Genomic DNA, 27330 nt, shown 5'->3' with positions numbered 1-27330 from the left:
GGGGACAGAGGGATCACAATCGGATCCCGCAGCGACCCGTGCAGCTTGCCGCGTGGATCCTCGCGCTCTCACCATGAGCTGTGCCGTCAGGCAGGTTGTTCCTACCTGTTCCCAGGGCAGGAGCAGCGTGGGCAGCTCTGCAGCTGGTAGTGGAAGAAAGGTCTCCTCCGCCTCCTCGGGAAGACACGCTGCCTATGACTTAGGCGGTGTGGTTGGCAGTTTTTCCGGTGGCAGTTTAAGCGAGGGATTGCTTGGGAAGCAGCTGAGCGCCGGCAGTGCTGCTGGTGGGAGCTTCGGAGTCACGCAGAGGGCTTGTTCCGCCCTTGGATTCGGCGGTGGAGGCATCTGCACTCGAGGCGCTGGTGGCGGCTTCACCAGGGCCAGCGCTGGCTGCGGTGATGGGATCTTATTTGCTAACAACGAAAAGGCGACGATGCAGAACCTCAACGACCGCTTGGCCTCTTACCTGGACAAGGTGCGACTCTTGGAGGGGGACAACGCCGACCTCGAGTGCAAGATCAGGGAGTGGTATGCCAAGGTAGGGCCCAGCTGCGAACCACGGGACTACAGCTGTTTTCATAAGGAGATCGAAGACCTTCAAAACCAGGTAAACCATTGTTTTTCAAGAAAATATTTCTTTGGGCTTTGCTTTCACATGTGGATAGACCAGTGTCAAATGGCAGAGGCAACAGCTGTGTCTCTGGCCGTGCGGATGAAGCAATGCTGTACCTGAAACGGATGGTTTGAGGAGGGAGGACACTGCATGTCCAGAGAGCTGAAGTTTCAGCACAGCCTGCTCCACCAAGCTGGCACATGGGTTTCCCCACTGTAATGCCATCTAACTGATTAATAATCCCAATATATGGAATCACTACAAAATGAGTGGGTTGCATTATCCCACCTAGGTGTTTCCTCCAGAGCCTGCTGTAGCTCGAGGACGCTGCAAGCCCAAATCTCTCTCCTACATTTTTTTTTCTAGATCCTGTGTGCAGCCATGGAGACTAACAAAATCCTTTTGAATATTGATAACAACAGGATGACTGCTGATGACTTCCGAGTGAAGTGAGTACGGTCCTGTGCGGGTCTGAGGGGTTCACACTGCCCGTGGAAGGGTAGGTGAGCGGTGGTGGTGGGGAGACCCTGGCCCTCGGCTTGTCATGCTGTTGTATTAAAATGCAGATCTCTGTGAAAGGTGTGGATACCATTGACAATGTTCACAGCATTGCATGCCTGAAGCAAAAGAAGAACTTGATTCTAAATTTTTTCCCCGTAAACTCGACTCAAGGGCTTGCCATGGCTTACTGACATGCTGACCTTTCTTTGTTGCCTGTGGCTTAAGGTACGAGACCGAGTGTGGTCTCCGGCAAAACGTGGACACGGACATTTGCAACTTACGCCCGGTCCTGGACCAGCTGGCCAGCTGCAAGACCGACCTGCAGCTACAGTGTGAGGCTTTGACCGAAGAGATGTGCTGTCTCAAGACGAACCACGAGGAGGTTAGATTGCCCCTTACTCTTAGAGAATTAAGAGGAAAGAAGAGGGGAAGTCCTCCGAGTGTCAGTATTACTGATACGGTGCACGTATTGTCTGCAGGAAATGAGCTGTCTGAGGAAACAGGCGACTGGAGATGTGAGCGTGGAGGTCAATGCCTGCCCCGGCCCAGACCTGAGGAAGATCCTGGAGGATCTGAGGTGCCAGTATGAAACGCTGATGGAGCGCAACCGCAAAGAGACTGAGCAGTGGTATGCCTGCAAGGTACTATATGTGTGCAGAGCTGTACCCTACTCTGCCTGTTAGGGGAAAAGGGAAAAATGAGAGAATGAGAATACTTGCTGGAGATGTCTTAATATCAGCAATTGTGTAGCAGATGGGCTCAGCATCGGACTGTACTGCCCAATTTCGGTGTTCTTCTGTTCATGGCAGAGGGGCCACTGCATGATGGCACAGGGGCACAGTGGAATAAATGGGGGGGCGTCAGATTTGGAAATATTCAGGTGCACTGCAGGGCATGCACAAGCAGTGCAGTGAAGCTCCTTGCCCAGTGAGATGCTGTGGCGAGGTGAGGAAAGGGGTGCTTTTTTCTAACTTTGCAGGTGGAGGAGGTGAATCTGGAGGTCGTCACAAGCAGCCAGGAGATCGAGTCAAGCAACAAACAGGTCACTGAGCTGAGACGCCAGCTGCAGGCCTTGGAAATCAATGTGCAGGCCCAGCTCACCATGGTAGGTGATGCCACTGCGATTCACTTCGCAGACTCCGCAGCTCTCTTTAGGAACCTGCCTGACAGAGTCGTAGCCATAACCAGCTGGGCTAAGACTGCAGCATGCCCACGTACCTTTGTGCTGTTTCCATTCTCAGAAAGAAAACCTGGAATCCTCTTTGGCGGAAACCGAATGTCGCTACAACAAATACCTGGCTGAGCTGCAGAATCAGATCTCCTGCGTGGAGCAGCGGCTGGCTGAAATTCGAGCAGAAATGGAGTGCCAGAACCAGGAATACAAGACCCTCCTGGATGTCAAATGCCGCCTGGAGCAGGAGATTCAGACCTACCACTGCCTGCTGGAGGGCGGACAGCACGACATCATGTACGCAGACTACAGACAGACCCGGGCGCAGTAAAATCTCTATGCTTTGACTTACAGGGATATGAAAATCCGTGATACGAATGGTAAAAGCAACACTGTGGTGAGGGACCAGTACTGACCTGTTACCAGACAGGTGCCACGAGGCGTCGGAGGATTTGGCTCTGGTCTATGTCCAGAGTGCAAGCTGGGGACCATTCCCCTCCTTGGGCCAGGGAGGGCGGCCGGGAGAGGCCCCCAGAGCCGTCCCAGCCCCCGGGCAGGGTGCAGCTCCCAGCTCCTTGCAGGGCGGCTTCCACCGGGAGCTGGGCAAGGTCTTTTATGAACACTGTCATGTAACTGAGTTTTATTGGCTTTGCCACAGCTAGACAGGATTAGGGACTGGCAGTTAAATTAACCGAAACAATAAATTATCTAAACATTTTCAGTTTCACACAACAATTTAATTAAAGTTTGGGGAATTTAATTTGTATGCAAAGCAGTTGGCTCTTCCTTGCCTCCCAGTGCCTGAGATTTTGAAACAATGAGGCATGCTGTTAATCTCATAAATGGCTGCATACACACATAACCAGCCGGAGCACCCACCTGCTCCATTAGTTTGGAAAAAGAGGTATTTTAATGGTGGTGCCCCGAGGTGGGCTCTCCTGGACCATCCAGTCCTAAATTAGTTACATGAAAAATCAGTTCTTGTGCCAAAATGCCAGTTGCAATGGATGAAATGAGACTGTCAGAGCTTGTCTCAGAGCCCGGGGTAATCCTGAGCGTGTCAAGATGGAAAAGCAATAGCTGTCACAGACGGGCAGCGTGGAGGACGCGCGAACTGCTGCTCTTCATGACCCTCGTGGTTCAAAGGGGAAAAGTCCGACAGGGAGCGAAGACGGAGCGAAAGCCCATGCTAGGAGCAGCTCCAGGTCACGGGGCAGATCTCCAGGGGGGAGTGATGGGGCTTTGGTCACCGGAGCTGTCTCTCCTTTCCACAGAGGGGCGGCGGGAAGAGGAGTCCCTGCGGCATCAGCCGGGAGAAGCGGGGGGCTGAAAGCCAGCCTGTGTCAGCCATGCCTGCCCTAAGCCCGGGCGCTCTGGGTGAGGATGGGTAAGGTGACGTGTCCTCTAGCAGCCTCTGAGCGGGACCGTGAGTTGCTTCTTTCGACCCACTGCGTACCTGGGGAAGAGGAGGATGAGAGATCTATCTCCAGGCTCTTCTGTGTGGTGAAGAGGGGCTGGAGAGAGTCTGTCTCCTGGAGAGAGGCAGTGCAGGGAGTCAGCCGTGCAGGATCGCAGTTGTGAGAGGTGGAGGTGGAGCCCGGGGATGAAGTGAGCGATGGTAGAAAGCAGTAGCAAGGGATGCAGCTATGGGGCATTTATGAATTTATGCACAGAAATTGTTTGACACTGGGGGTCTACTAGTAGTAAATGGGTTTAAATAAGACTTTCAGCACACAAAAATGAGGAACTGGCAGGGGGAATCAGACAGTCACAAGTCTTTCAACAAGTATATAAAATTAAGCAAGCTAGGGAGAAGAGGGAAAAGAAGGGTCAGTACCAGAGCAAGGGGGATGTAAGAGAAAGGCGTGGTGTGCAGACGAAAGGCCTGACAAAGCAATGCTTCCTGATCTCCCTTGGCAGGTCACTGCAGACGAGAAAGCTTCTCTGCCAGCCCCACTGCACGTCCCCCTGAGGAGTCTCAAGGAACAAACCATTTGGAAAAAGCAAGACAAAAATAACCTGACAGTTCTCAGTTCTGCTTATAGCACCAGTCGGAAGGGTCTTTGCAGAACGGCTGCCATCCTGCCACCCACGCTGCCTGCTGCCTTCATCCTCTGGTGCTGCTTTGATCTAATCACTAGTCTTCACTTGGGCTAATCTGTTTTGCGGTCAGCTGTCTCACAACTACCAAAGCTTGTCTCTAATAAAACTTTGCTAGTACTGACATAGCCTTGAACCTGAGAAATAATTTCTAGAAGTAAATTAATACACGAGTATTGAAAAAATTGTTACACAGATAGTTATATTTATCATACACCTTCGGTTAGAAACCCACCTTTGATCTATATCCACAAAGCAATCATTACAAAGGTAAAAGAAAAATAAGCAATGTTCCCATCTGACACGCTGCTCCTGCTGAGTTCAGTGGCTGCAGGAGGATGGAGGAAAGGGACCAGCTGATGCTGTGGAAAGGGATGTTGGCTGCCAGAGGAGGAAGCATGAACTAAGAGATGGAGTAGAAGGTGATGAGGAGAGAAACACTGAGGGAGGCTGGACAGAGTGCGGGGAAGGAATTTCAAGGCAGGCTGACTGACAGTCTTACACTGAAAGAGCCTGCTGAGTGAAAATCGACTTTTCATTAAAGTAGGTGTGTGCTAATATAATACAATACACAACACATTTGAGTTATTATAAATGTGCAGTAACAGGATAAAAACAAGAACAACAAGTTTTCCCCAATAATACTGAAGTAGTAATTTTGAAAGCAAGGCTTTGCTGGACTTGACACACCCTTCTTGTGGAGGAAAGTAATTCCCAGAGAAAATGCTAAATAAAGAGCTTCTAAATGGATTTAAAAAAAAGGCAAACAGGAAGAACCAGCTGGCAACATGTGGGAAGATAAAAGGGTGAGACAAATTATTATGTGGGAGAGAGTTTTTTTAAAAGTAAGATACAATAAACAGCCAGGAAAAAAAATATGCTGGTATTTTATTACCACAGCGAAAGGAATTACAGACACATTCAGGAACACAGCCGCATTTTGCTGCCTGTGCAAGCAAAGACTCAAGATCCAGCCTGCCCCTTCTCACCGGCAGCAGTGTCTAACGTGTCAGACATTTGTGAGTGGTGCTTCCAATCTTTGCTCCTCATTATGTGGCTCTTTTAGCCTCTTCCTGTAATGAAATATCAGAGGGTGTTTGACAACTAACCTTATACAGAGGTCTAGCGTGAAGGCTTCTAACAAAAAGACTTTAGGGGATACAATGAGTCTGAATCAGCGTCCACTTCTAAAGGGAAGAAACAGCTCAGGTGTGTCTGGAATGGCAACAGGGGAGAAGCCAAAGCTTGACCACAGACAGCTATTCTCCTGGCAAAACTTGCAGCAGAGATGGGACTTTTGTTTCATGCTGTGGCTCTGCAGAAAACCCTCGTCTGCTCACGTGCCACCTCCTGCTCTGAGCTGTCAACTCCAAGCGCACGTCATGTCTGCGGGACTGCACCAGCACGGAGGGCCAGGGGCCACGCGGTCCGGGAGGGCTCCAGCTCTGGGGCACGGCCAAGTAACAGACACTTTAGCCCTGTGGGGGTAATTGCTCTAACGAGCTTCTGGTCAAGGCTCCGCTTTAAATGCTTTCTCTGCTAAGTCCTGTATCTCCCATTCTGCAACACTAATTACACTGTGCATTTCAGTGTTGTTTAACCTGCCTCAGTGTTTACACAGCCTCTCTCAGGTCCCCGCATTAAATGCTATGCAGAAATAAAAAGATGCCTTCCCTACCCAATGAGTTTATAACCTGGACAGTGATGGGAAATGACGACTGTGGAAAGAGCACAGGAAGAGACGGGGAAGAGAAGATAAATGAAATGCAGAGGACGCAGTGCATGGGACGGCAGGACAAGAGGTGAGCTGGGACACTGACTGCAGGCAAACTTCTATTCCAGCCACTCGCGCTAGCACACAGGGAGCTTCTAAGAGCCTGTTCTTCTCTCTTTTAATGTATGAATCCTGCAAAGCAAGAATGAGTATCTCAGACAGACAGACCTTAGACTGAAGGTTCAGGCTTAGGCTGAGTGTAAAAGATTGGGAGAGGAATCTAAGGATAAAAAGACCAAGGGTGGGTGCCCCAGAGAGGAGAGAGGGAGTTACATCAGCGCTCGGACCGGGGGGCAGAAGGTCTCAGTGTCACCACCAGCGGCTGTAGATGAGATGCACTGTGATTACTCTATAGCAGATACAGTCTCTGTCTTACAGAGAGAGCAGACACATGTGAATTCCAACACCATCAGGAAAAGTCCCCGAGGAGTGAACATACATACATTTAAGACACCAGTGAAGAAACAGAAAACAACTAGTTTTGCAAATGGCCAATGCTGGAAATCAGCCGTGAGTTAAGGACTGCACTGCACAAGCAATTATACTTGATTACAGGCACTATGCATTTTAAATAGTAGCCTATATTCTGGTGTGATATATAAACTATAATTTCTCTATAAAAGTCTATCTTATAAAGTACGCAGACAGGTACAGTCTCACTCACACCCATAGTAGCTGTCTGTGGGGTTTGTATTTTTGTTTACTGGCTTGTGTAACATTTATAAAGAATTATACAGATGAGCAAACTACTACTATGATCAAGCAGGAGATTTATTGGCTCAGTACACTGAGTAAAAGAATTTAAACTGCCAGCATGAACCACATATTGAAAGTGTATTGAAATTAAGAGACTTTTTAGTACAAGTAGGAAATGAAGATAAAAAGAAGACACTCCAGGGAGGCTCTGGCTGGCCCACACCTTTGGCTGCCCGTCTCTTTTGTACCACTCTGGGGTATCGGAGTGCAGGAAGCACCTGGAAGCTCCAGTTCTGCTTTCGGGTTCGGGGCTGACCCAGGCGGCTCTGCCAGCAGGCTAAAGCCCTGGGTTTCCTCCCTACCTGTGCTGCACTCAGCTGTCCAGGCAGGAGTGAAACTGCTGTAGTTTCATTCACCCACCAGTATTCCCATCTGTCCCAATACAAATTCACTGGTACTTTTCCTTGCCATGATAATGAGTAGTGCTTCCAGAGATGCAAATGCCGGGAAGTCTGGCTGCACTGTCATCATCTGGTAGGTGGTGGAAGGAAATTAAAATCCTTCACAAAATGAATCAGGGAAGATTGTGAGCTTCAGTAGGAAGAAATCGCATTCGGCCCACCTCCATGTTCTGCTGAACTTCTACTTTATCGCTAGCAAATGTTCAGAGGTAGTCTGAAGATGTGAACAGTCAGCAAGAAAGAAACTGAAACAGAATAATCACCTTGGTCTCTGAGGCGTATTTAAGACCGAGGCTCATGCTGTTTCCAAACTTGTTGTGATAATTATTTCACTTGCCTTACAGGAATTTTGCTAAACATGGTGGTATAAACCAATGAGTCATTAACCAGAAAAAAGTCATGGTCGACGTTTGAAAGATGGGAGCATGAGGTCTGGTGCCGGCTCAGTATCACATCAAAGAAATGTTTAATCAGTGATGCCCAATGGCCATTATGCAAATTATTAAAGGTAATTACAAGTGACAAGATAAAATCATACTCCAGTGTGGTTGCACAAACATCACTGAAGCAATGCTTATGAAAGCAAAGTCCTGTCAATTTAGACACACCCTTCTTGTAGTTGACACAAGAAAACATTATCAACTTTGATAAGAAAAGTGAGCAGAGCGTGGAAGAGACAGGCTGACGTTTTGCAGAGAGGCTGTGCACCAGGACAGTCGCAGTTCCCACAGGACCAAACTCCACTGCCCACACCGTAACACCTCCCTGCCTCCTCCCGAGCTGCCCATCATTGCGTGTCAATATTTACACTTATTACCTTTTTGTCCACTTTCAGATCTCCCTTCTTTGCCATAACGCCCACAAGACTTAACGGCGTTTGCACTGACACTGTGCTGAGACCACTGCTAATCACTCTGGCTAATAGCCTGTCATTGCTTCCTTTACTTCCATCTGTATGGAAGCATTTGCTTCCTCCTGTCTTACATTTCGGTTGTAAATCCTTCTGGGACATTTTTATGTCTTAGACATGCACAGTCCTTTCCTACACAGTGTTCTGCCCCAGGGCTATGCCCTTAGACTACAGGAATACAAATAAAAACAACAGTGGAGGTAGAGAAATCAGTTTAGCGGGGAAAAAAAGCCGGTACTGCCAGATGTTTCAGAACAAGATGGTGCCTCACAGCCGGGGAAAGCAGAGAGCCATAGAGCCAGCAAACACGCACACAGCCCTGCGGCTCTGTGGCTCGGCCTCGGTGCCGATCGGCGCGGGGCAGCACCGCACTGCTGGGAGGGAAACCGCCCCGCGCACAGCGAGGAAAACATCCAACCGGCCGGCAAATAGAGGCTGGTCGGTCAGGGACTGGCTTTTGGATGCATTTGCTGTCCCAGTCCCTCGTTCTGTGTCCCAGTAAAACCGTCAGGAGCACAGCAAAGCTCCAGAGAATTTCATTATATCCCAAATATGAGTACTTTGGAGGAACTGTATGATCGTTTCTAATCTTCACTGGTAAAATGGGATTCGGTAGCCCGTGGACCCTTCTGCCAGGACATATGTAAACAGTTGTACAATGCTGCAAACCAGTTTGTTTTGTGGAGCAAAACCTATTCCTTCTTCCTAGTAGGTAATTGCTGAAAGAAGGAGGTGTAGGTGCTCTTTGCCTGCCTGTGGAGAAATGTCCAATATCTGCAGCGTCTCCTCCTAAACCTAGGATTCTGAAAGGGAAAGAAAGGCAACCTCAACCCAGAGCTCTGCTCTCTGCAGATTGCTGTTAGCTAACTCCTTCTGAAAACCTACACAGCAGAAGCAAAGCTTCAAGCAATTCAGACATTATATTAATTTCTGTTGGCTCTTACAGCCACACCCTGCCTTCAATTATATTCCTCAAAATGACGGATGAAAGCCAGATTTACTCCCTGTCCTCCTTTTTGCTCACGATTTTCGCTATTGTGAGTCTAGGCTGTGGGGAGCTGAGGGGCTGTGTTTCTAGGGGCAGGATGGACTTGTATTTCAAGCACTGCAGTCTTAACTAGGAATCTGAGCTCTGACAGACTCTGGCTCTGTCCTTGAGCAAGTTATTTCACTGCACCATATGAATAATGAATATTCTAGGATGCTGCCAGCCTTGGGTAGGCGTCTTTTTATCATTTCTGATCTAAGTAAAGAAATAAATTATCTCACTGGAGAGTGGAGAGTCCTAACTTAAGCTGGTGAGACGATGATCACATCTATACATGCTTGGGGACACTCTCCTACCGCGGTGACAGAAGGCACCTAACTGCCCACCAGTAAATGAGAGGTGGCTGAGCAGATGAGCGTAGGTTTTCTCTGCCTTCCTTCCCGGAGGTGATGGCTGCTCTCAGGGCTCCCTGTCAGGTGTCACACTCACCACCAAAGAGGATTTATCACAACTGCTCCTATAACCATGGACATACTTGAGTCAAAGGTTACTTGTGAGTAAGAGTTGCTTGGAAAATCCACCCTGTAGGGAACAGAAGCCTTCGTCCCCTGGAGAGCGGAATATCCTCTCATTACAACAGTCTGCTGGAGAAAGATACTTGCATTGGCGGAGCCAGTTCTCCAACCACTCCTCTGGCTATTGCTTGCCAGGCTTTGGAGATCGCGATTAGCCAGGCTGTGCTAGTGCCTGCTACTACTCTCACAAACTCAGTTAAGAAATGTGGAAAGTTTTTCTCCTCCTTGTTTTGTGCTGGCCACAATCTAAGTAACGGCAAAGACCTGCGGGAGCACATCTCAGTCCATCCAGGGAACTGGATATATCGCCCATGGATGTTCCCTTTCCTGTCACCTCCTTCTGTATCTACAATCACCACAAATTGAGGCAGCATGGAGAGCAATTAAAGTAATTGAAAAATAACTTCAGAGTGGTACTTCACACACTTTAGCTTCCATCAACTCCGTAACACCCGGACACAGAGGACTCCCAACATTTAGCAGGCCTGATCTTCACAGACTGTGAGCAAGCTGTGTTCGCATGACCAGAGAAATATAAGCCACAAATGGGGAACCAAACCCACGGGGGAATTATCTCAGTGATTTAAGAAATCTCACAGTAAAGCATGTATTAGACCTACTGCCTGTCCTTGTGCCAGGTGACAGACATCTACGCCTCGATATCCCTGGTCTTTTCACTACTACGGTCCCTATTATTCACACTTCAGCAGTGAGAATTTATGTTAATTTTCCATTTTTGTTCCACATAGTCTACCATAGCATGTGATATAAAAAATGTTTATTGGACTAAGAATAAAATAAATACAAATTAATAAAAGATAAAAGGCACTTTGATGTTATAAATACCAATGTTTCTTCTTTGTACATAATCGAGGGCAACTTTTTTTCTTGACTAGTTGTAAAGTTTGCATCATACAAAAAGCTGATGACTCACAAAACATTATTTTACTTTTTGGAATAAGGTGCTGACATGTAAAGTATCTTCCTTGTGAACTGGGATTTCTAGAGGGAAACTGCCTATGGGCTGTTTATTCTTGGCATAAACAGCAAGACTAGCCAGCCCCGTGGGAAGAAGAAACACGCTATAGGTGACACCCCCTTTGGGAGGTATAAATAGAGATCTGCGGCAACAAACAACCTGCAGTCTGATTCAATATCAAGCTGTGCATCTTGCTTTGGGCTTTGGGTTGGATCTGCAGCTGTCCTCAAAATGAGTTGTAGTATTAAGCAGACAACTGGCTCTCTCAGGGGAAGGACCAGCGGTGGCAGCTGTGTTATTGGTGGCGGTGGTGGTGGTGGAGGAGCACGGATCTCCTCAGTCTCTTCTGGAAGATACACGACTTGCGGGATAGGTGGTAGCCGAGGGTTTTCTGGTAGAAGTTACTGTGGTGGTGTGAATTATGGAGGAGGACTGAGCACTGGCAGTTTGGTTGGTGGAAATTATGGAGGTGGCCTAGGAGCCGCTGTCCTCGGAGGATGCTCAGGCATTGGATTCAGCGGTGGCAGTGCTCGCTTTGGCGGTGGCATTGGAGGTGGCCTTGGCATTGGTCTTGGTGGAGGGGTAGTTGGAGGTGGTTTTGCTGGTGATGGCATTCTTCTTTCTGGTGACGAGAAAGTCACCATGCAGAACCTTAATGACCGCCTGGCTTCTTACCTGGACAAGGTGAGGTGCCTGGAACAAGAAAATGCTGACCTGGAGTGCAGAATCAGGGAGTGGTACGCCAAGCAGGGCCCTTTTTGTGAGCCACGGGACTACAGCTGCTATTACAAAGAAATAGAAGATCTTCAAAATCAGGTAACATCATTTCTCAGCTGCTTTCTCCCTTGTAAGCTTCTCCCACAGTGTTGGCTCACAGCTTAATGCAGTTATCAAGAGTAACATTTCACTGTTGTAAAATGCTTTTTGTAAACAGCCATTAAGACAACTGCCTGTAGAAAGCCCTAGAGCTCAAAGGTAAAAACCCTGAGTGTTTGGACTGTTTCCATTGCTTTTATTCATCAGATATTTTTAAAGGGGAAAATGTTATCTTCATTAAATACATCTGGACTGGTTCAGTAGTCTTTCTGAATTAGGTTTATGCCAAGGTGTTTAAGTAGATACATGCCAAGAACGCAACTAAAAGAGAAATAAATAATAAATAATGAATCGCATTAATTTGCCTGAATTCATATTATTCTGTCATCAGTCTTGCAGAACTCCAGTTAAATGTTATTTCCTTTTATTACAGATTTACTCTTTCATACAGAATTGGGAAACATAGGACATCTAATTAAAAATAAGAACAAAGAGAGCACTGCCATAATGCATTTGGAGCATGCATTTTAAAATTAAAAACGTTTGCAGAGTGAGTTTGGCAAAAATTCTAGAATGTCAACGCACAAAGAAGAATAAAGTGAAAAGAATCCAGGAAACAGAAGGAGGCAGACTTATAATTAAGTCTTGAAACAAAGCTTTTAAACCTCTTATCCATGAAAGTAAGATTTATATTTAAAAGGTTAGGTGGATCGTGGCAGGTGCTGGACAGCACTAATTACACTCCCTGACTCTCTGCACCTGAACCATGTATTTTATTATCATTTTAATGCCTTCACTGTACTTCACTGCAGACACCCTGTGACTGCTGCACTCCTCATCTCCCCCATGCCTGCTACACAATATTAAAAAAGTAAAAAAGAGAGAGAAAGACGTTAGGTCTGGTAGCAGTGGTCAATGGGTACACTTGACCCTGCGGATACAGGGAAGAGACCTTAGGAGTAAATATTCTTTTTCCAGATTGTCTGTGCAACCATTGACAACAACAAGATCATTTTGAACATCGATAACAGCAGGATGACAGCCGATGACTTCCGAGTGAAGTGAGTACCCCCCGGCTGTCCCCTTCCCCTGCCACTGCGCTCCCGCTCGCAGGGCTGGGGGGGGGAGCTCTCAGACAGGTCTCTGGTGATCCTCTGCTCAGGACAGGCTGGAGGCTCTGCAGAAAAGCTCTTTCATCCATTGCCTTTAGAGCTGCCCTAATTAGTGACAGTTCCAGGATGGAAAATTTGGGACAAGATATTTTTGAGTGGATATTAGACTTCTTCAGAAAGCAGAAGGGATGTGCAGAGAGGGAGCAGCGTGGGTTCACCTGAGCTGCCGTTCTGGCACGTGGTGTCTTTCAAAGGGGAGGCTTTTGTTTTTCCTGTTGGAGCACAGAAATGTGGGGAGTGACACCTCCGCCCAGTGAAGAAGCTCCAGAGAAGGCAGACTGAGAGCAGATTTGACAGAGCAAGCCCAGTCTGCTTTTGCTAGCATCCTGTGAGGCTAGTTAGGAAAACGCTGTGAGAAAAATGGATGGCCAAATGAAAAAAAAAAAAAAAAAAAAATCAAAGCGCAGACGGTGGTGTCAGACACTGACTACTCTTTCTGGCTTTTGTTCTCACTCCAGGTACGAGACGGAGCTGGCCCTGCGCCAGAGCGTGGAGGCTGACATTAACGGCTTACGCCAAGTCCTGGACCAGCTGACGCTCTGCAGGTCTGACCTGGAGGCACAGCTGGAGTCGCTGCGGGAGGAGCTCTGCTGCCTGAAGAAGAACCACGAGGAGGTAGGGTCCTGCCCCTCTCGTGTCATAAGTGTTAATTCATGCAGGGTCCCTCCGCATGGTCCGTCCCCCCCCGGGGTGCTGGCGCGGGGGGGGAGTGGTCGATGGAGAGGATACGTGTGACCTAGGAGCTGCGGGCGTCCAGCAGAGAGGGGCTCTGCCAGCCGCTCGGCTCTTCCCCACAGGGGAACTTAGCCCCCTCAGTTTCTCCCTTCTTTTTAAAAAATGACACGACCCGGGTGGTGTTTCCAGGAAATGAACTGTCTGAGGAAACAATCGACTGGAGATGTGAGCGTGGAGGTCAATGCCTGCCCCGGCCCAGACCTCAGAAAGATCCTGGAGGAGATGAGGTGCCAGTATGAAACGCTGATCGAACGCAATCGCAAAGAAGTTGAGGATTGGTATGAGTGCAAGGTGAGCAAATTTACGCAGCTCTGACTTTCCCCAGCTAACACCCAGGCGACGGTTCCACAGTGATTTATTACACGTAAAAACCGCACAACATACTGCAACAGCATTTAGCATTAGTTTAAACTGACTGAGTGACACAGGGGATACTGCCACGCTGTGTCCTTTTCATGGGGTGACGGGACACGCTACATGTTAGTGGGACTTGAGGCAGGAACTCTTTACGAAGCAGTGAGTAATGAGAAGAACTGGACAGGAGTACTGTTAGAAGAGCAAGAGGAATGACGAGCAGCGTTTACACTCCATTAGGATGAGATTGTTCACCCAAACCTTTCTCATTTCATGTTTTTTGCTCGCTTCTCCGCTCTTGCCTTAATCTGGTTTATATAACACATTCTCTGAACACCTTTATTGTGGATTGGTGATTTTCAGATTGAGGAGGTGAATCGGGAGGTTATTACCAGCGGTCAGGAGGTGGAGACGTGCAACAACCAGGTTACTGAACTGAGACGCCAATTGCAAGCCCTGGAAATCGATCTGCAGGCTCAGCTCAGCCAGGTGGGTGGTGAGCTGCTGTAAAGCTCGGTGGTCGCACGGTCGCGCTCCGATGTGACAACTCGCAGTGGGCGCAGCGGTTCTCACGCCTGTATCTGTGTTGTGCCACATGTCACTGCTCAGAGGGACAACCTGGAATCCTCGCTGGCTGAGACAGAGTGTCGCTACAACAACCACCTTGCTGAGCTCCAGAGCCAGATCACGTGCGTGGAGCAGCAACTGGCTGATCTGCGAGCAGAAATGGAGTGTCAGAACCAAGAGTACAAGATCCTCCTGGATGTCAAATGCCGCCTGGAGCAGGAGATCCACACGTACCGCTGCCTGCTGGAGGGCGGACAGCAGGACCTCATGTAAGTAGGCCTGAGACGCACCAAAAGATACATTAACACCCGTGTCCTGGGTATTTTAACATAACAGCAAAGTGGACAACAGGTGGAGGCACTGCACAGCTCCTTCGTCCTTACTCACCTGCCCGGGCTGCCTGGCAGTCAGTGGTGATAATCTGCTTCGCCACCCTGCGCCAGCCATTGCCACAAGAGGAGAGGTCACTGCAATCTTATGCTAATTTTCTGCCAAAAAGGGAAACAGATTGAGGGTCATTTCCTTCGCTAAAATATTATTTTCCTGTCCCCTTAGTCAGCAAGGAGGAATTGGTCAGTCTTCGGGTCTAGGAGGAGGAGTTGCAAGAACAAGTGGGATAGGAGGAGGAGGTATCATTAGAACAAGCCACACGTACACTTCATCTTCCCAGATGCCATCCTGCACAGCTGCGGAGATACAAGGTAAGAACTGCAACCCTCTACAAGTTTTCCAGAGTCTGCTCTATTCTAAGGCTGCAAGGACAGGCAGCAACAAAGATTTTTCCCATGTAGCTTACAGGTGCTGTTTGAAAGTTTTATTGTGAGGCTACTGGGAAATACATGATGGGAGGCCACAGAGGAGTGGCTACAAGTGCTTTCAGGAGCTGTGAGTCTGCTAGGAAGCATGAGAACTGCAAAAATGGAGGAGAGAAAAGAGGAATAGAAAGGAGAAGGACAGAGTCAGTAGGCAGGCAAGCTACAGAGAACATGAAAAGGGACTGACATCAAATCTGAGACAAAGGAAAGAGTAGGAGAAAGACGAGTCCCCAGAAATCAGAAAAAAAAAAAAAAAAGCAGCAGGAATCATGGGAATACTGTCAGAAAACCAGCAGTGCTATTTCAAGGGGAAACTTCCAGCCAAACTGAAAAAGAAAGAAAGAAATCTGGTGACAGTTGGTCCAGGAGAATGAGTGTGAGCAGGGGCATTGTTCTGGCAAGGACCCTGGTGCTGGTCCCTCATCCAGATTGCTGCTGGTGCAATGTCTGCAGCTCCCACCATTTGGCATTTTTATGTAAAAGGGCAAACCATGCTCCAGCTAGCTACAAATCCCATCTGCCTGACTGGCAGGCAACAATCAGAGCTTTCCAGGAAGGGACAGTATTTATCTGAAATTCTAATTGAATTGGCTTGTGAAATGATCACATGTATAGAATGACAGTGTGGGAAAGAATCTATTTTTGCTATAAACAAAGTAATATTTCCTTTGATTTCTCCAGTGCCTTGCAGAAGGATTTGTGATTAAGCAGAGAATTGATAATATCCAACAAGAGAACCCTGAAGCAGAGCCATGGATGAAGAGAGAATATTTACTGTATGCCTCTGCAAAGGGCAAGGAGCATGCTCATTTGTATTACTCAGCAATGCTAAGCAATGTGTCAGAGGGACAAGCAGAACGTTGGGCCACCTTCGGCTTTATTTTGCTATTTGCTTTTTCTAGTCTGTATTGCTGTGTGTGCCCAACCGCCATAACTATTGCTGGAGTTAACCAGTAGTATGATCACTAATGTACCTGCTGGTGAAAAAATTTCTCTAATAAAACTTTGCTTCTGCCTGATGCAATCAAGAAACTTGTGTCTGGAAACTGAGTTCCTTTAGAAAATCAGGTGCTGACCCAGGTGCAAACCACACCCTCAGCCAGGCTCGCCAGCCTCCGCAACGGCCCCACCAGGAAAAGCTGGAAACCCCCCCACAAGGGTCACCCAAACTGGCCAGGATGGTACCGCGCTGGGAACAAAGCTGCTTTGCCAGTGGGAGCCAGAGAACGACCTCGCTGACTGTGCAGGTCTTGTCCACCTCCTCCCTGTCAAAGCCTGTAGCGCACGTTGCCCGTTCCTGCACGGCATCCTCCAGGATCTGCGTGAAGAGCCAGTTCAGGCAGATGCCTGGGTGCTTCCCACAGAACATTGTGCTAAAACACAATTTTAGAAAAATTTTGGAAGTCAGTGATGGAACATCTGGAGGCCGATTGCCTTGGCCCCAGTCTAGTGCAGACGTATCTGGGCTGTGCATACTTCATCATCCAGCCCGGGCACTATGACTAGGATGAAGAGGAAATCTTGATCTCCACAACTGATTCAATTTTGCTGACATGGCTTATATTCCAACCTATCCCTTTCATTTTATAGGAATCTTCCCATTGGGTAAAGGACTGGAGACAAAAGGTTTATTTCTTATCTATTTCCACATAGTGCCCGAGTCATTTACTGGTCACCCTTCTGTTTCAAAGAGTTTCAACCTGAACATCAGGAACTGCTGAAAGATCATCTTTACGTTAAACATAAGTTCCTTGGAGAACTGGAAAGGGCAGGATGGGGGCCAAAAAAGTGCAGCTCAACAGAAAACACAATGGAGCAAAAAGCCAGGTAGGGCCTCTGGATACACAGAGCCACTAGGTCTCAAACCTCACCGGAGAGGCAGAGATCACCCCCTGCTCTGGGCCTCCAGCAGCAGCCCCGTAGCTGATGCTGAGTCAGCGTGGACAGGCCGGGCAGCGTGCGTGCGTCCTGCCACTGACCTGCTTGGAGACACGAGGGCCCTGGAGCACTTCTGGGGGGTGCAGCCATGGGAACCAGCCACGGTGAGCTTGCAGACTCATTCTGGGTTGGGAGAATTTTCAGTTAAAAGCCATGATGATCTGGAGGGTGTTTTGGGGATTAAATTGTCTGATGGCCCAGAAAACCAAGCAGTGATCGGTTTTACATGTCCACTCCACCCCGCAGGTTTCCAGCCTAAACAGCAGCTCTGGATATGGCTGCTGTTATTTCTGCTACACTGGGATGTGGCTCTTACAGAAAGAGTCATATTCACTTACGAGATGACCTGGAAAACCAAAACTCCTGGTTACTCCGTTTTTGTCAAAAGCTGGAGGTTATGGAACAGCCAGACTCGGAGGAGGAGAAAGGGTACAAACACAAAAACATTTCAGGACCATATGTACAGTATAGTGTGGCACACTTTTCTAGCGTCAGTCCTTTTATATAGACACGAATTTCTATGTTGCTACAGAAATAGACTTAACACAACCCAACACCCTCCAGGACAGCAGCATCTCCAAGGCCTGCAGGTAGCAAGTGTCTGAAGAAGCTCAATCATTAATATATCAGGGAGCGGGTGAGAGGTGCCCTTCTCCTGTTGTAAAAGACCATGGGGAGAAAATGTCTCAGTGGTATTTCTTTCATTTCATCTACCAGACACCAAACCCAACAGTATCCAGGGGCCAGAGCACAATAAGAAAATGCAGCACTGGAACAACTGCAATAATGACGCAGAAGAGTGGCCATAGGTAGATTTTTTAAACGAAGACTTCTTTAAAGATCAGTTCCAGCCCCACAAAAAGTCCCAGACTTGATGCAGAAATCTCTCTCTCAGTAGATGTGTAAGGCCAGCGCTTCACAAATCAAAAGAGATACTTCTCATGGTTATAATGGCAAATTTCCACTGGTTGGACTCCTCTGTGTGTACCCCAGTTGTTCTCAGAGCTCTCACTGAGAAGAAGTCAGAAAGCAAATTGTTCCCTTTTCCTTTCCCATTGCCTTCTCCTGCCTTGTTCCGTGCAAAGACAGACGGCAAGATAACCCACTGCTGCCCTTTCTGGCCACAGTCCTTCCCAACCTATCAGTACTCGCACTCTCATTTCTAAAACTATAGAGATACTGCATGGATGCTCTTCCAGTTTTCAGTCTTCTGGAAACGCTAGGCTACCTACAATATAGAAAAGCTTGCTGTTTTCTTCTGGGGGCTCTGGCTGCTTCCCACCAGGTCTGGGCTAGTTCCCTTCTCTTGCAAACTGCTGCTGACATCTAGCTGCTCCACCTGCCTCCCTGCGTGGTACCAAAGGCCTTCCCACCCTTCCCACCGGCAGCCACAACGCAGGCACTTTCACAAAGGAGCTGGCCTAAATTCCTGAGAGGTGAAAGAGACCTAATGACATGGCCAGAAGAACTCTAATGATCCAGACTTTATGAATATGCCTCTGGAAAGCCCCCAGGGGCTACAGCCTCAGCTCCTAAGACACTGTGACGTTGTTTGTGGACCTACAAGTTAGGATGTGTCTGGAAAGCATGAGAAGGTAGCTTGTGATAAACAGCTCCCCAGCAGAAAACACCCTGGAAACAACTCATATATTAAAGAGCTGCAAATTATGGAGCTGCAAACCTTGGGCTGGAAACTACATTTCCATGAGATTTCCATATTTCTTTGCTAATGAGACAGACCCAGGAAGCTTAAGAGTTCAAATAACCAAATGAAAATAGGAGGGAAAGCTTAATTTATTTTTTTAAGGTCTTCAAAACAATAATTTTATTTTATTTTAGCTTAACTAGTGCACACATTTCCTGAAGACAAAAAGGAAAAATAGCAAGAAAAAGGGCAAGCATGTGTCACGCAAGGATCCTGGGCAAAGGTGCGTGCTGAAGGCCCGCAGCAGAAAGAGGTGGGTCTAATGGATGAAGCGACAGGCCCACAGGGGCCCGAGGTGTTTCAGAAGAGCAGGAGCCATCCCCTCTGCTCTCTGCAATAATTACCGCAATCGGCATGTAGACATCCTCCACTCCCACAAAGGAGTAAGTCATTCCATGTTTCTGCCTGCATTATTCTGATGTGCTAAAATGATAACTGTGGAGCAGAGGAAGGAATGTGTGCTCACTCAGAAAAGATGCTTGCTGCAGACAGCGATTGGGAAACTCCTGTGGAGTCCTGGGCAGCCAGGCGACGCTTCGAGCACTGCAGCATCACACTGGTTTCGGTTCATTCTCACCACCACACCCTGACTCCAATTATGTTCTCTAGTCCTAGTAGTGAAATCGGGGTAGTCCTTCCTATACACAATAACTTTACTGGAGTTTTTACCTATTCTGAGTTTGCTCCTTTGTATTTAGGGACTGAGTAGAGCACAACTCAGAAGGAAGGGCAGGCTGACATCCAGGCACCGCAGTCTGATGCAGGTTCAGCTGCAGACTCTGCCAGAGGCATGCTCTTTGTCTTTGAGTAAATCACTTGGAGCAAGTCTCTCCACACCCCTGTCTCCAGCCTGCTGGAGATAGCACCGGAATGCTGCTGACTTTCATTGTACTGGATAAGTAACATCCAAGGGTGCAGAGATAAGGGGACGTGTCTTTTCCACAGAAATAAGGAGAATAAGAACAATAAAAATGATGGGCAAATCCATGAATACTGGGATAATTCAAGTTCTTCCGTAAATGGGATTATTTACTTGCCATAATAATAACTATTCCAATCCACTATCCTGACACGGAGTGAGGGTTTGAGCCAGAGTTTGAGCTCACATGTTCCCTGGTGAGGCAGGCTTGGAGGACTTCTTACAGCAAGCAGCTTCAGAAAGCTGTGGAACGCCTGTCTCTTGCTCAACGGCCAGTAGAAACAGGTTCTCTCTAAAGAGAAGGCCATTGCTCTTGAGTCCTAGCAAAACATCTCATGAAAATTGGCTTAGCCTGAATGTCAGAAGAGTGAATGGATTTGTATCTTTTAATTTCTCTGCCTAGCTAAGACTTGGAGACATTAGTGACAGAGAAGAACCTCTAGTTTGTACCTAACTCATCTTCTGCAAGCCAGTGTAGAGCTGTACTGGGCAGCAATTGCTCTGCCAGCTTTAGCAGCAATTCTGTCTTTATATTTCCTAAGACAGCAGTCCCACACCTCTTATTAGAATGCAGCACATATTAACAGCGAAATTGCCCATCGGATGTTTCCACTCCCATTCACTGTTTCAGAACCACCCACCCTTCCCCAGCAACAATCACTACCCATAACGATGAAAACTGCAGAAATATCTTTCACTGAACAACAGGAAATATTTAAAGTACTTTTACCTTACTTTACACTCTCCACACAAAGAAACAAATCTTTTGTGAATTACTGGAGAGCCATGATCATGTATGAAGAACGTTTCATCCACGTCCATTAAGAGATCACTCCTCAGGCTCACTTGTCTCCTAGCAGAGTGCTCTGGATTTGTCATTTTGCCAATGGAGAGACTTAAAGGTTAATCTCTGTTTCTCTGATCTTTCCACAAAGTTCTTACATCATTCCTCATACATCATTCGAGAGTCAAACTTCATATTTATTCTTTCTTTTTCATCTTACGTATTCCAACATCAGCACCTTGCATGAAAACTGCTTATTCAACTCAAAATAAAATGAAAATAAATTAATGAGAGATAAAGAGCTCTTTGATGCAATAACCTTTAATGATTTCTTCCTGGTATATAATTTAGGACAGTGTTGTTCCTGGCTTAATGTTGTAAAGTTTGCATCATAAACAAAAAGCTGATGATTCATAAAACATTATTGCTAATGTATTTTTGAAATTAGCAAGAGACATGTAAAGTATCTTCCTTGTCTACCAGGATTCTTGAAAGGAAACTTCCCTTTGAGAAATTATTCTTGGCACCAATGGCTCGAGTAGCCAGCCTTATGGGAAGAAGAAACAGTGGTGACACCCACTGTGGAAGGTATAAATAGAGTTTCGTGGCAGCAGGCAGCTCGCAGTCTGATTTAATATCAAGCTGTGCATCTTGCTTTGGGCTTCTGCTTGCATTTCCAACTGCTGTCGCCATGAGTTGCAACATTAAGGAGACTATTACTGTGTCTAGCAAAGGCAGGAGCAGTGGTGGCAGCTGTATCATTGGTGGTGGTGGTGGAGCACGGATTTCTTCCTATGCGATAGGCAGTGGCAGAGGTTTTTCTGGAAGGAGTTACTGCGGTGGAGTGAATTATGGAGGGGGACTGAGTGTTGGTAGCTTGGCTGGTGGGAGCTATGGAGGTGGCAACTGCTATGGCAATGGCCTTGGGTTTGGCCTTGGAGGTGGTGTGGTTGTTGGTGGTCTTGGTGGCGACTGTTTGCTTTCATCCTGCGATGAGAAGGTCACCATGCAAAATCTCAATGACCGCCTGGCTTCCTATCTGGACAAGGTGAAGTGCTTGGAGAAGGAAAATGCTGAACTGGAATGCAGAATCAGGGAGTGGTATGCTACACAGGGCCTCTCCTGCGAGCCCCGGGACTACAGCTGCTATTACAAAGAAATTGAAGATCTTCAAAATCAGGTAACCCCCGTTTTCAGCTGTTCTTCCTCGGTTTAAGGTGCATTTTTAAATTTGTATTTAGAACCTACTGCAATTGTTAGAGGTAACTTTGGTGCTGTTAAATGTCTTCACAATCATAAATTTTGGCAAGCTCCCCCATGACACTGTTGAGTGTGCATGCATATCAAAGATGCATGCTGCAAGGTGATACAGGTGGGAGAATACTGATAAAAATGAAAAGGATGCTTTGTTACGCTGTGTTTTGACTATACAGTTATAAATATGATATTACCAAGTGTGCTCTGAGGAAATGTAGTGGTGTCAGCCCAGAAGGAAAAGCAAAGCAAAGAGAACTATAGATCAAGAGCAAAACACACATATCAAATGCTGTATCAAACAAAGCATTATAAATTCTAAGTGAGAAAAGTTGAGTGTTTGAAATTGATTGCCACAGCGGCATAACAGTTTGACACGACCATGTCCAGAATGAAGGCTATGTCTGATCGTAAGGCTTAGAGACACCTTCCAACTATATTCCCTAAGGATCCTTAAGCCTGAAGCCCAGAACACACCAGCTTGAACGTCAGTTGAGATTTAATGTCTTAAAGAAGGTTCTTTAGGTTCATTTTTTTGTGAAGCATCTTTGGAGCTTGCCTTCAGATCTCAAAATGGGGAAGTGCCATCTCACAACTCTGTAACTCCCAACCTCTACACAGTTGACCTCTTTTCGTTACTGACTGTGAGTTAATGAGGCAAAGCTACCCCTTGCAACTGCTCTGCTCAAGGAACAAGGTTGCTTAAGTAAGAAGGTAACAGAAAAAGGAAACTGTGAGGAGTTACTACCTAACTGCAGTCTAGGTAGACCTTCAGAGTGTAACAGCAGAGAGAAGTGAGACATCTCTCATGGTCTGCTCTTTTCCAGATTGTCTGTGCAACCATTGATAACAACAAGATCATTCTGGACATTGATAACAGCAGGATGGCTGCCGACGACTTCCGTGTGAAGTGAGTGCCCCTCTGTGCAGATGAATCCCATTGCCTCCTCCCTGCTCCTTTACATCTCACCTGTGAGTCTCAGCTCACTAATTACAGAGACCGCGGGCAAGTCTCACTGCAACCCCACATTAGGACAGGACAGAGTGATGAAAGGCGTTTCGCTTGTGGTCACCAGCCCTCCCTTAATTAGAATTCTCTGGTAAAACGTTTGGCAACAGTGTTTGCTGGGGAGGGCTGGGGTCTGACATTGCAGGGAGCGGTCCTTGGTGGTGTAGCTGGCGCATTTCCACCACAGACCAGTGCAGATTGGGATCAGCAAAACAGAAACACAGCTGAATAAGTGATATCAAACATCCAGTGATCAGGAGCAGGGAAAAAAAAAAAAAAAAAAGATGAGGAAGAAAAGCTTTCACATAACAGACATGAAGTGGAAGAGCAGTGGAGAAATCTAATGCACAGTGCATTCAGCTTGGACGACAAAATGCAATTCAGAGCACAGTCGGGAAGGGAGAGCTTTGCATAAACCGAGCACAGGAGAGAGGTTACGGTTCTGAATTTCGGCTTTCTTGCCCAACCCAGGTACGAGACGGAGCTGGCCCTGCGCCAGAGCGTGGAGGCTGACATTAACGGCTTACGCCAAGTCCTGGACCAGCTGACGCTCTGCAGGTCTGACCTGGAGGCACAGCTGGAGTCGCTGCGGGAGGAGCTCTGCTGCCTGAAGAAGAACCACGAGGAGGTAGGGTCCTGCCCTTTCCCTAGGAGCACCCTGGCCCTGACATAAAACTTTGCCTACGTGAGTGTGCTCTAAATTTAAAAGTAAAGATCAACCCTTATCACGCCACAGCTTTCCCATGCCACACTTCTGGGGTTCAGAGCTGTCTGCGTGGCGCTGGAGCTCTGGCAGAGAGGCGGCCAGTGCTCTCAGGGCTGCGCCAGCACTGGGGGTGCCTGAGGGGAGTGGGAGTCGCTGCTGACTCCAGTGGGTGAGAAAAGAAATTACCCAACAAGCGTTTTTCTTGGGGAAAACACTTGCACCATCTTCCAGTGCTTTTACAGCCATAGCTGGGAGGCACCTCTCGCAGGGACTGCTGCTCTTAGCCACCACGCTCCGCTCTTCCATGTTGTCTTTCAAAAGCCAGTATGTGCCTGATCTGGATTATATTTCCAGGAAATGAATTGTCTGAGAAAACAATCAACTGGAGATGTGAGTGTGGAGGTCAATGCCTGCCCTGGACCAGATCTCAGGCAAATCTTGGAGGATTTGAGATGCCAGTATGAAACACTGATAGCGCGCAACCGCAAGGAAGTGGAGGATTGGTACGAGTGCAAGGTAAGCAACACATGCCTGCTGTGAAACAGCCTGGTGTGCACATTGCAGGGCACAGAGGCATTTCAGAAAACAGGCACAGAGACAAGAAGCAGTTCTCCCTTTAGAGTAAAGCTCAAGATCAGCATTCTTTATAGCCTGTGTTCCACAGAAGACACGGGCCTGTCTGACCAGTTTGTTATGTCTCATCTGGAACAGCAGCATTTGCCGCAAGGTGTGTTGTTGGAATTGAGATAGCCCACATTTGGATTAAAGAGACTTAATAGCCATGAGGTTAATGCGATTTGTAAAAAGAGTAAGCAGTTGAAGCTGGCGGTTAACGCCCAGTGCACAGAGAACTCACCCCACTCGCTCTTCTCTTTGCTAGCTACTCATTGTATTCTGCTCCGTAAAAGCAAGTCCCATTTGCACAGACATTCTCTGAAGGTCTTTCTTCTGGATTGATTTTCAGATTGAGGAGGTGAATCGGGAGGTTATTACCAGCGGTCAGGAGGTGGAGACATGCAACAACCAGGTTACTGAACTGAGACGCCAATTGCAAGCCCTGGAAATCGATCTGCAGGCTCAGCTCAGCCAGGTGGGTGGTGAGCTTGCTTACAGCTGCTGCTGTGCTGGATCTCTCAGCACGAACAGTGAGTCCTACCAGCCAGCATGATGGTGGTGAATAGCTCTTTCATTTTTGGATTGGAAATAATAAAATCCAGGGTGACACTTAAATTAATGCTGTTTCTTTGGTTGCCTTGTTTATCAGAGAAATAATTTGGAATCCTCTCTGGCTGAGACTGAGTGCCAGTACAACACCCTTCTTGGTGAGCTACAGAACCAAATCACATGTGTGGAGCAGCAATTGGCTGAAATAAGAGCAGAAATAGAGTGCCAGAACCAAGAATACAAGACCTTACTGGACGTCAAGTGCCGTTTGGAGCAGGAGATTCAGACCTACCGGTGCTTGTTGGAAGGAGGACAGCAGGACCTTATGTATGTAGCTCTCTAAATCCACTACAGAATAAATGAAAATATCAAGGATCTGTATTACAGACTGGGAGTCTGACATAATCTTTAGTCCATCTTAATGCCTTCTTTGAGATGAAAAAGTTGTCTCATGAGCAACTTTACTGTGATGAACATTACAATCCGAATCAAACATCCCTCTTTGGGATCTGCAAAGCAGAGAAACCAAACCTGTGAACTGCTAGGTACAACATTGTAACTACTAGTAGTATTACATCAGCATTTTTAACAATCTGTTTTCTATAGTAAGACTGGCAAGAACTGTCAAAATAAGAATTCATTGTAACGCTCTGCATTGCATTTCCATGCCAAAGGAGAGCACAAATGCAGAGCAACTGTGAAAGTGAAAAAAGAACACAATGTAAAATACTCTAACCCCTATAAAAGACACAGTTTTATACATTGCTTCATGTAGTCAGTCAGCAGATTCACGTGAAGTTCTAAAATTCCTTATTTCTCTCACCAAATTTCTCCCACTAGTCACGGAGGAGGAATCGGAGTAGGAACTGGTGTAGGAGGAGGAGTCATTAGGACAAGCCACACCTATACTACAACTTCATCTTCCCATTGCCAGCCCCAAGTCCCACCCTGCAAGACTGGAGATATACAAGGTAAGAGCTGTGTTTTCACAAAAGGAAAACTGTTTTTTCAAGTTTGTTCCCTTGAAGTAAGGCCAGGAGACAACATGCTCTCCTAGGAGACGTTACTGGTATCTTCTCAGAGAGTTACTATGCTACAGGTACGATCTGTTACTGTGGATCCAATTGCAGTGTAAAACTGGCTGTGTCACTAGGAAGTAGGTTTAAAGAGAGCACTGACTGAATATGGAGTAGCAAAAAGCAAATGGGAGACAAGAGGGAGCAGTAGAAGTAAGTGGAGAAAGCTGGGGAAATGAGGCATAAAGAAAAGCTGTGGAAGTAGAATAAGATGGCAGCCAAACAAAGCTTAGCAAAAAAGTCTGGAAGGAGTGAAAAGAAGAGCAAATCCGTAACTTTACAAGTGCAAATTCCCATTAAAAGACAATTATTTAGTGAGTTTCTGGGGTTTCCCAGGTTGTCTGCCAACTGCTCTGTTTAACAGAGTTTATTCATGAAACAAGGGCACTATACAGACCAAATTTTTGTTATTTGAAGGATTTTTTTTTTTTTTTTCCCAGTGACCTGCAGGAGAATTTGTGATTAAGGGGGAACGGACCAGAAGATGACATACAGAGAAACCCACAGAACACTTGATGTTCACTGCATGCCTCTATGCAGAGAAAGTAGAAGTAACTCAGTGATGCTTTGCCATGTCTCTACAGGGGCTCATTGGGGGCCACCTTCTTCTCTGTTCTGCTACTTCTGTTCTGTAATGCTGTAATCTCTAGAAGTTACCTGAGTTAGTCAGGATCACTAATGTACCTGCTGGTGAAAAAATTTCTCTAATAAAACTTTGCTTCTGCCTGATGCAATCAAGAAACTTGTGTCTGGAAACTGAGTTCCTTTAGAAAATCAGGTGCTGACCCAGGTGCAAACCACACCCTCAGCCAGGCTCGCCAGCCTCCGCAACGGCCCCACCAGGAAAAGCTGGAAACCCCCCCACAAGGGTCACCCAAACTGGCCAGGATGGTACCGCGCTGGGAACAAAGCTGCTTTGCCAGTGGGAGCCAGAGAACGACCTCGCTGACTGTGCAGGTCTTGTCCACCTCCTCCCTGTCAAAGCCTGTAGCGCACGTTGCCCGTTCCTGCACAGCATCCTCCAGGATCTGCGTGAAGAGCCAGTTCAGGCAGATGCCTGGGTGCTTCCCACATTTAAGCATTTTGCTAAAATTCATTGCAGAACAGCAAAGGAGGAAGGAAGTGGAGCTGGAGCTCCTAAAATAAAGGAGAGCAGAGAGATCAGTGACAGAAATTTCCATGAAAAAGCAAGCTCCGGCTGGCGTATACCCATGCACAGCCATCGGCTTAGCTGCCATCCCCGGTGCCCATCTCCAGCTGCTCCGCAGATGTGTAAGGCGTTAGACTGTGAGATGTGCTGGCTGCTGGGGAGAATGATGTCAGTCGTACACGTCTCAACACATCTGCGTTGCAGTCATCCGGGGGCAGGGAGGTGTCTTCTGACCTCGCCTGTCTTCTGGGCTTCTGTAATGTAAGCACGGCCGCGTGAGTCTGCCTCCCTGCCGAGCAGGTCCCACCTCGCCTGTGCCAGACGTCTGCCTGGGGAGCGGGACCGTGCAGCACAAGTGCCCCTGCTCTTGGGTGGCTGTAAGCAGAGCTGAGGGCAGG

The 27330-nt window shown here is 47.3% G+C and overlaps 3 protein-coding genes across 5 annotated transcripts; all 3 read left to right on the top strand.

Annotated features, from left to right (window-relative positions):
• LOC116963965 (keratin, type I cytoskeletal 19-like) lies at positions 1-4509 on the top strand. 3 transcript variants are annotated; one of them, XM_033002074.2, is made up of 8 exons: positions 1-607; positions 980-1062; positions 1340-1496; positions 1594-1755; positions 2094-2219; positions 2356-2582; positions 3560-3662; positions 4206-4509. In XM_033002074.2, the coding sequence occupies exons 1-7, from the start codon at positions 74-76 to the stop codon at positions 3645-3647; spliced, it is 1377 nt and encodes a 458-aa protein (XP_032857965.2). In that variant the 5' UTR covers positions 1-73; the 3' UTR covers positions 3648-3662; positions 4206-4509. The 3 variants fall into 3 exon arrangements, with proteins under 3 accessions (XP_032857965.2, XP_032857964.1, XP_032857963.1); XM_033002073.2 differs by having other exon boundaries at positions 3560-3672; XM_033002072.2 differs by having other exon boundaries at positions 3560-3677.
• Positions 4510-10925: 6416 nt separating this feature from the next.
• On the top strand, positions 10926-16259 carry LOC104369265 (keratin, type I cytoskeletal 19). Its single transcript, XM_033002095.2, has 8 exons — positions 10926-11584; positions 12563-12645; positions 13215-13371; positions 13621-13782; positions 14209-14334; positions 14455-14681; positions 14968-15113; positions 15909-16259. Exons 1-8 carry the CDS (start codon positions 11000-11002, stop codon positions 15932-15934), a joined length of 1512 nt encoding a protein of 503 aa, XP_032857986.1. The 5' UTR covers positions 10926-10999; the 3' UTR covers positions 15935-16259.
• A 4889-nt stretch (positions 16260-21148) lies between these two features.
• On the top strand, positions 21149-26524 carry LOC104369263 (keratin, type I cytoskeletal 19). Its single transcript, XM_009976746.3, has 8 exons — positions 21149-21753; positions 22655-22737; positions 23308-23464; positions 23897-24058; positions 24507-24632; positions 24807-25033; positions 25547-25677; positions 26223-26524. The coding sequence occupies exons 1-8, from the start codon at positions 21265-21267 to the stop codon at positions 26246-26248; spliced, it is 1401 nt and encodes a 466-aa protein (XP_009975048.1). The 5' UTR covers positions 21149-21264; the 3' UTR covers positions 26249-26524.
• The last annotated feature ends 806 nt before the right edge of the window (positions 26525-27330 follow it).

This window comes from Tyto alba, unplaced genomic scaffold (genome assembly GCF_018691265.1).
Source record: "Tyto alba isolate M040663 unplaced genomic scaffold, T.alba_DEE_v4.0 Super-Scaffold_12, whole genome shotgun sequence".
In the NCBI taxonomy this organism is placed as follows: Eukaryota; Metazoa; Chordata; class Aves; order Strigiformes; family Tytonidae; genus Tyto; species Tyto alba.
This window is presented reverse-complemented; position numbering and strand designations above follow the sequence as displayed.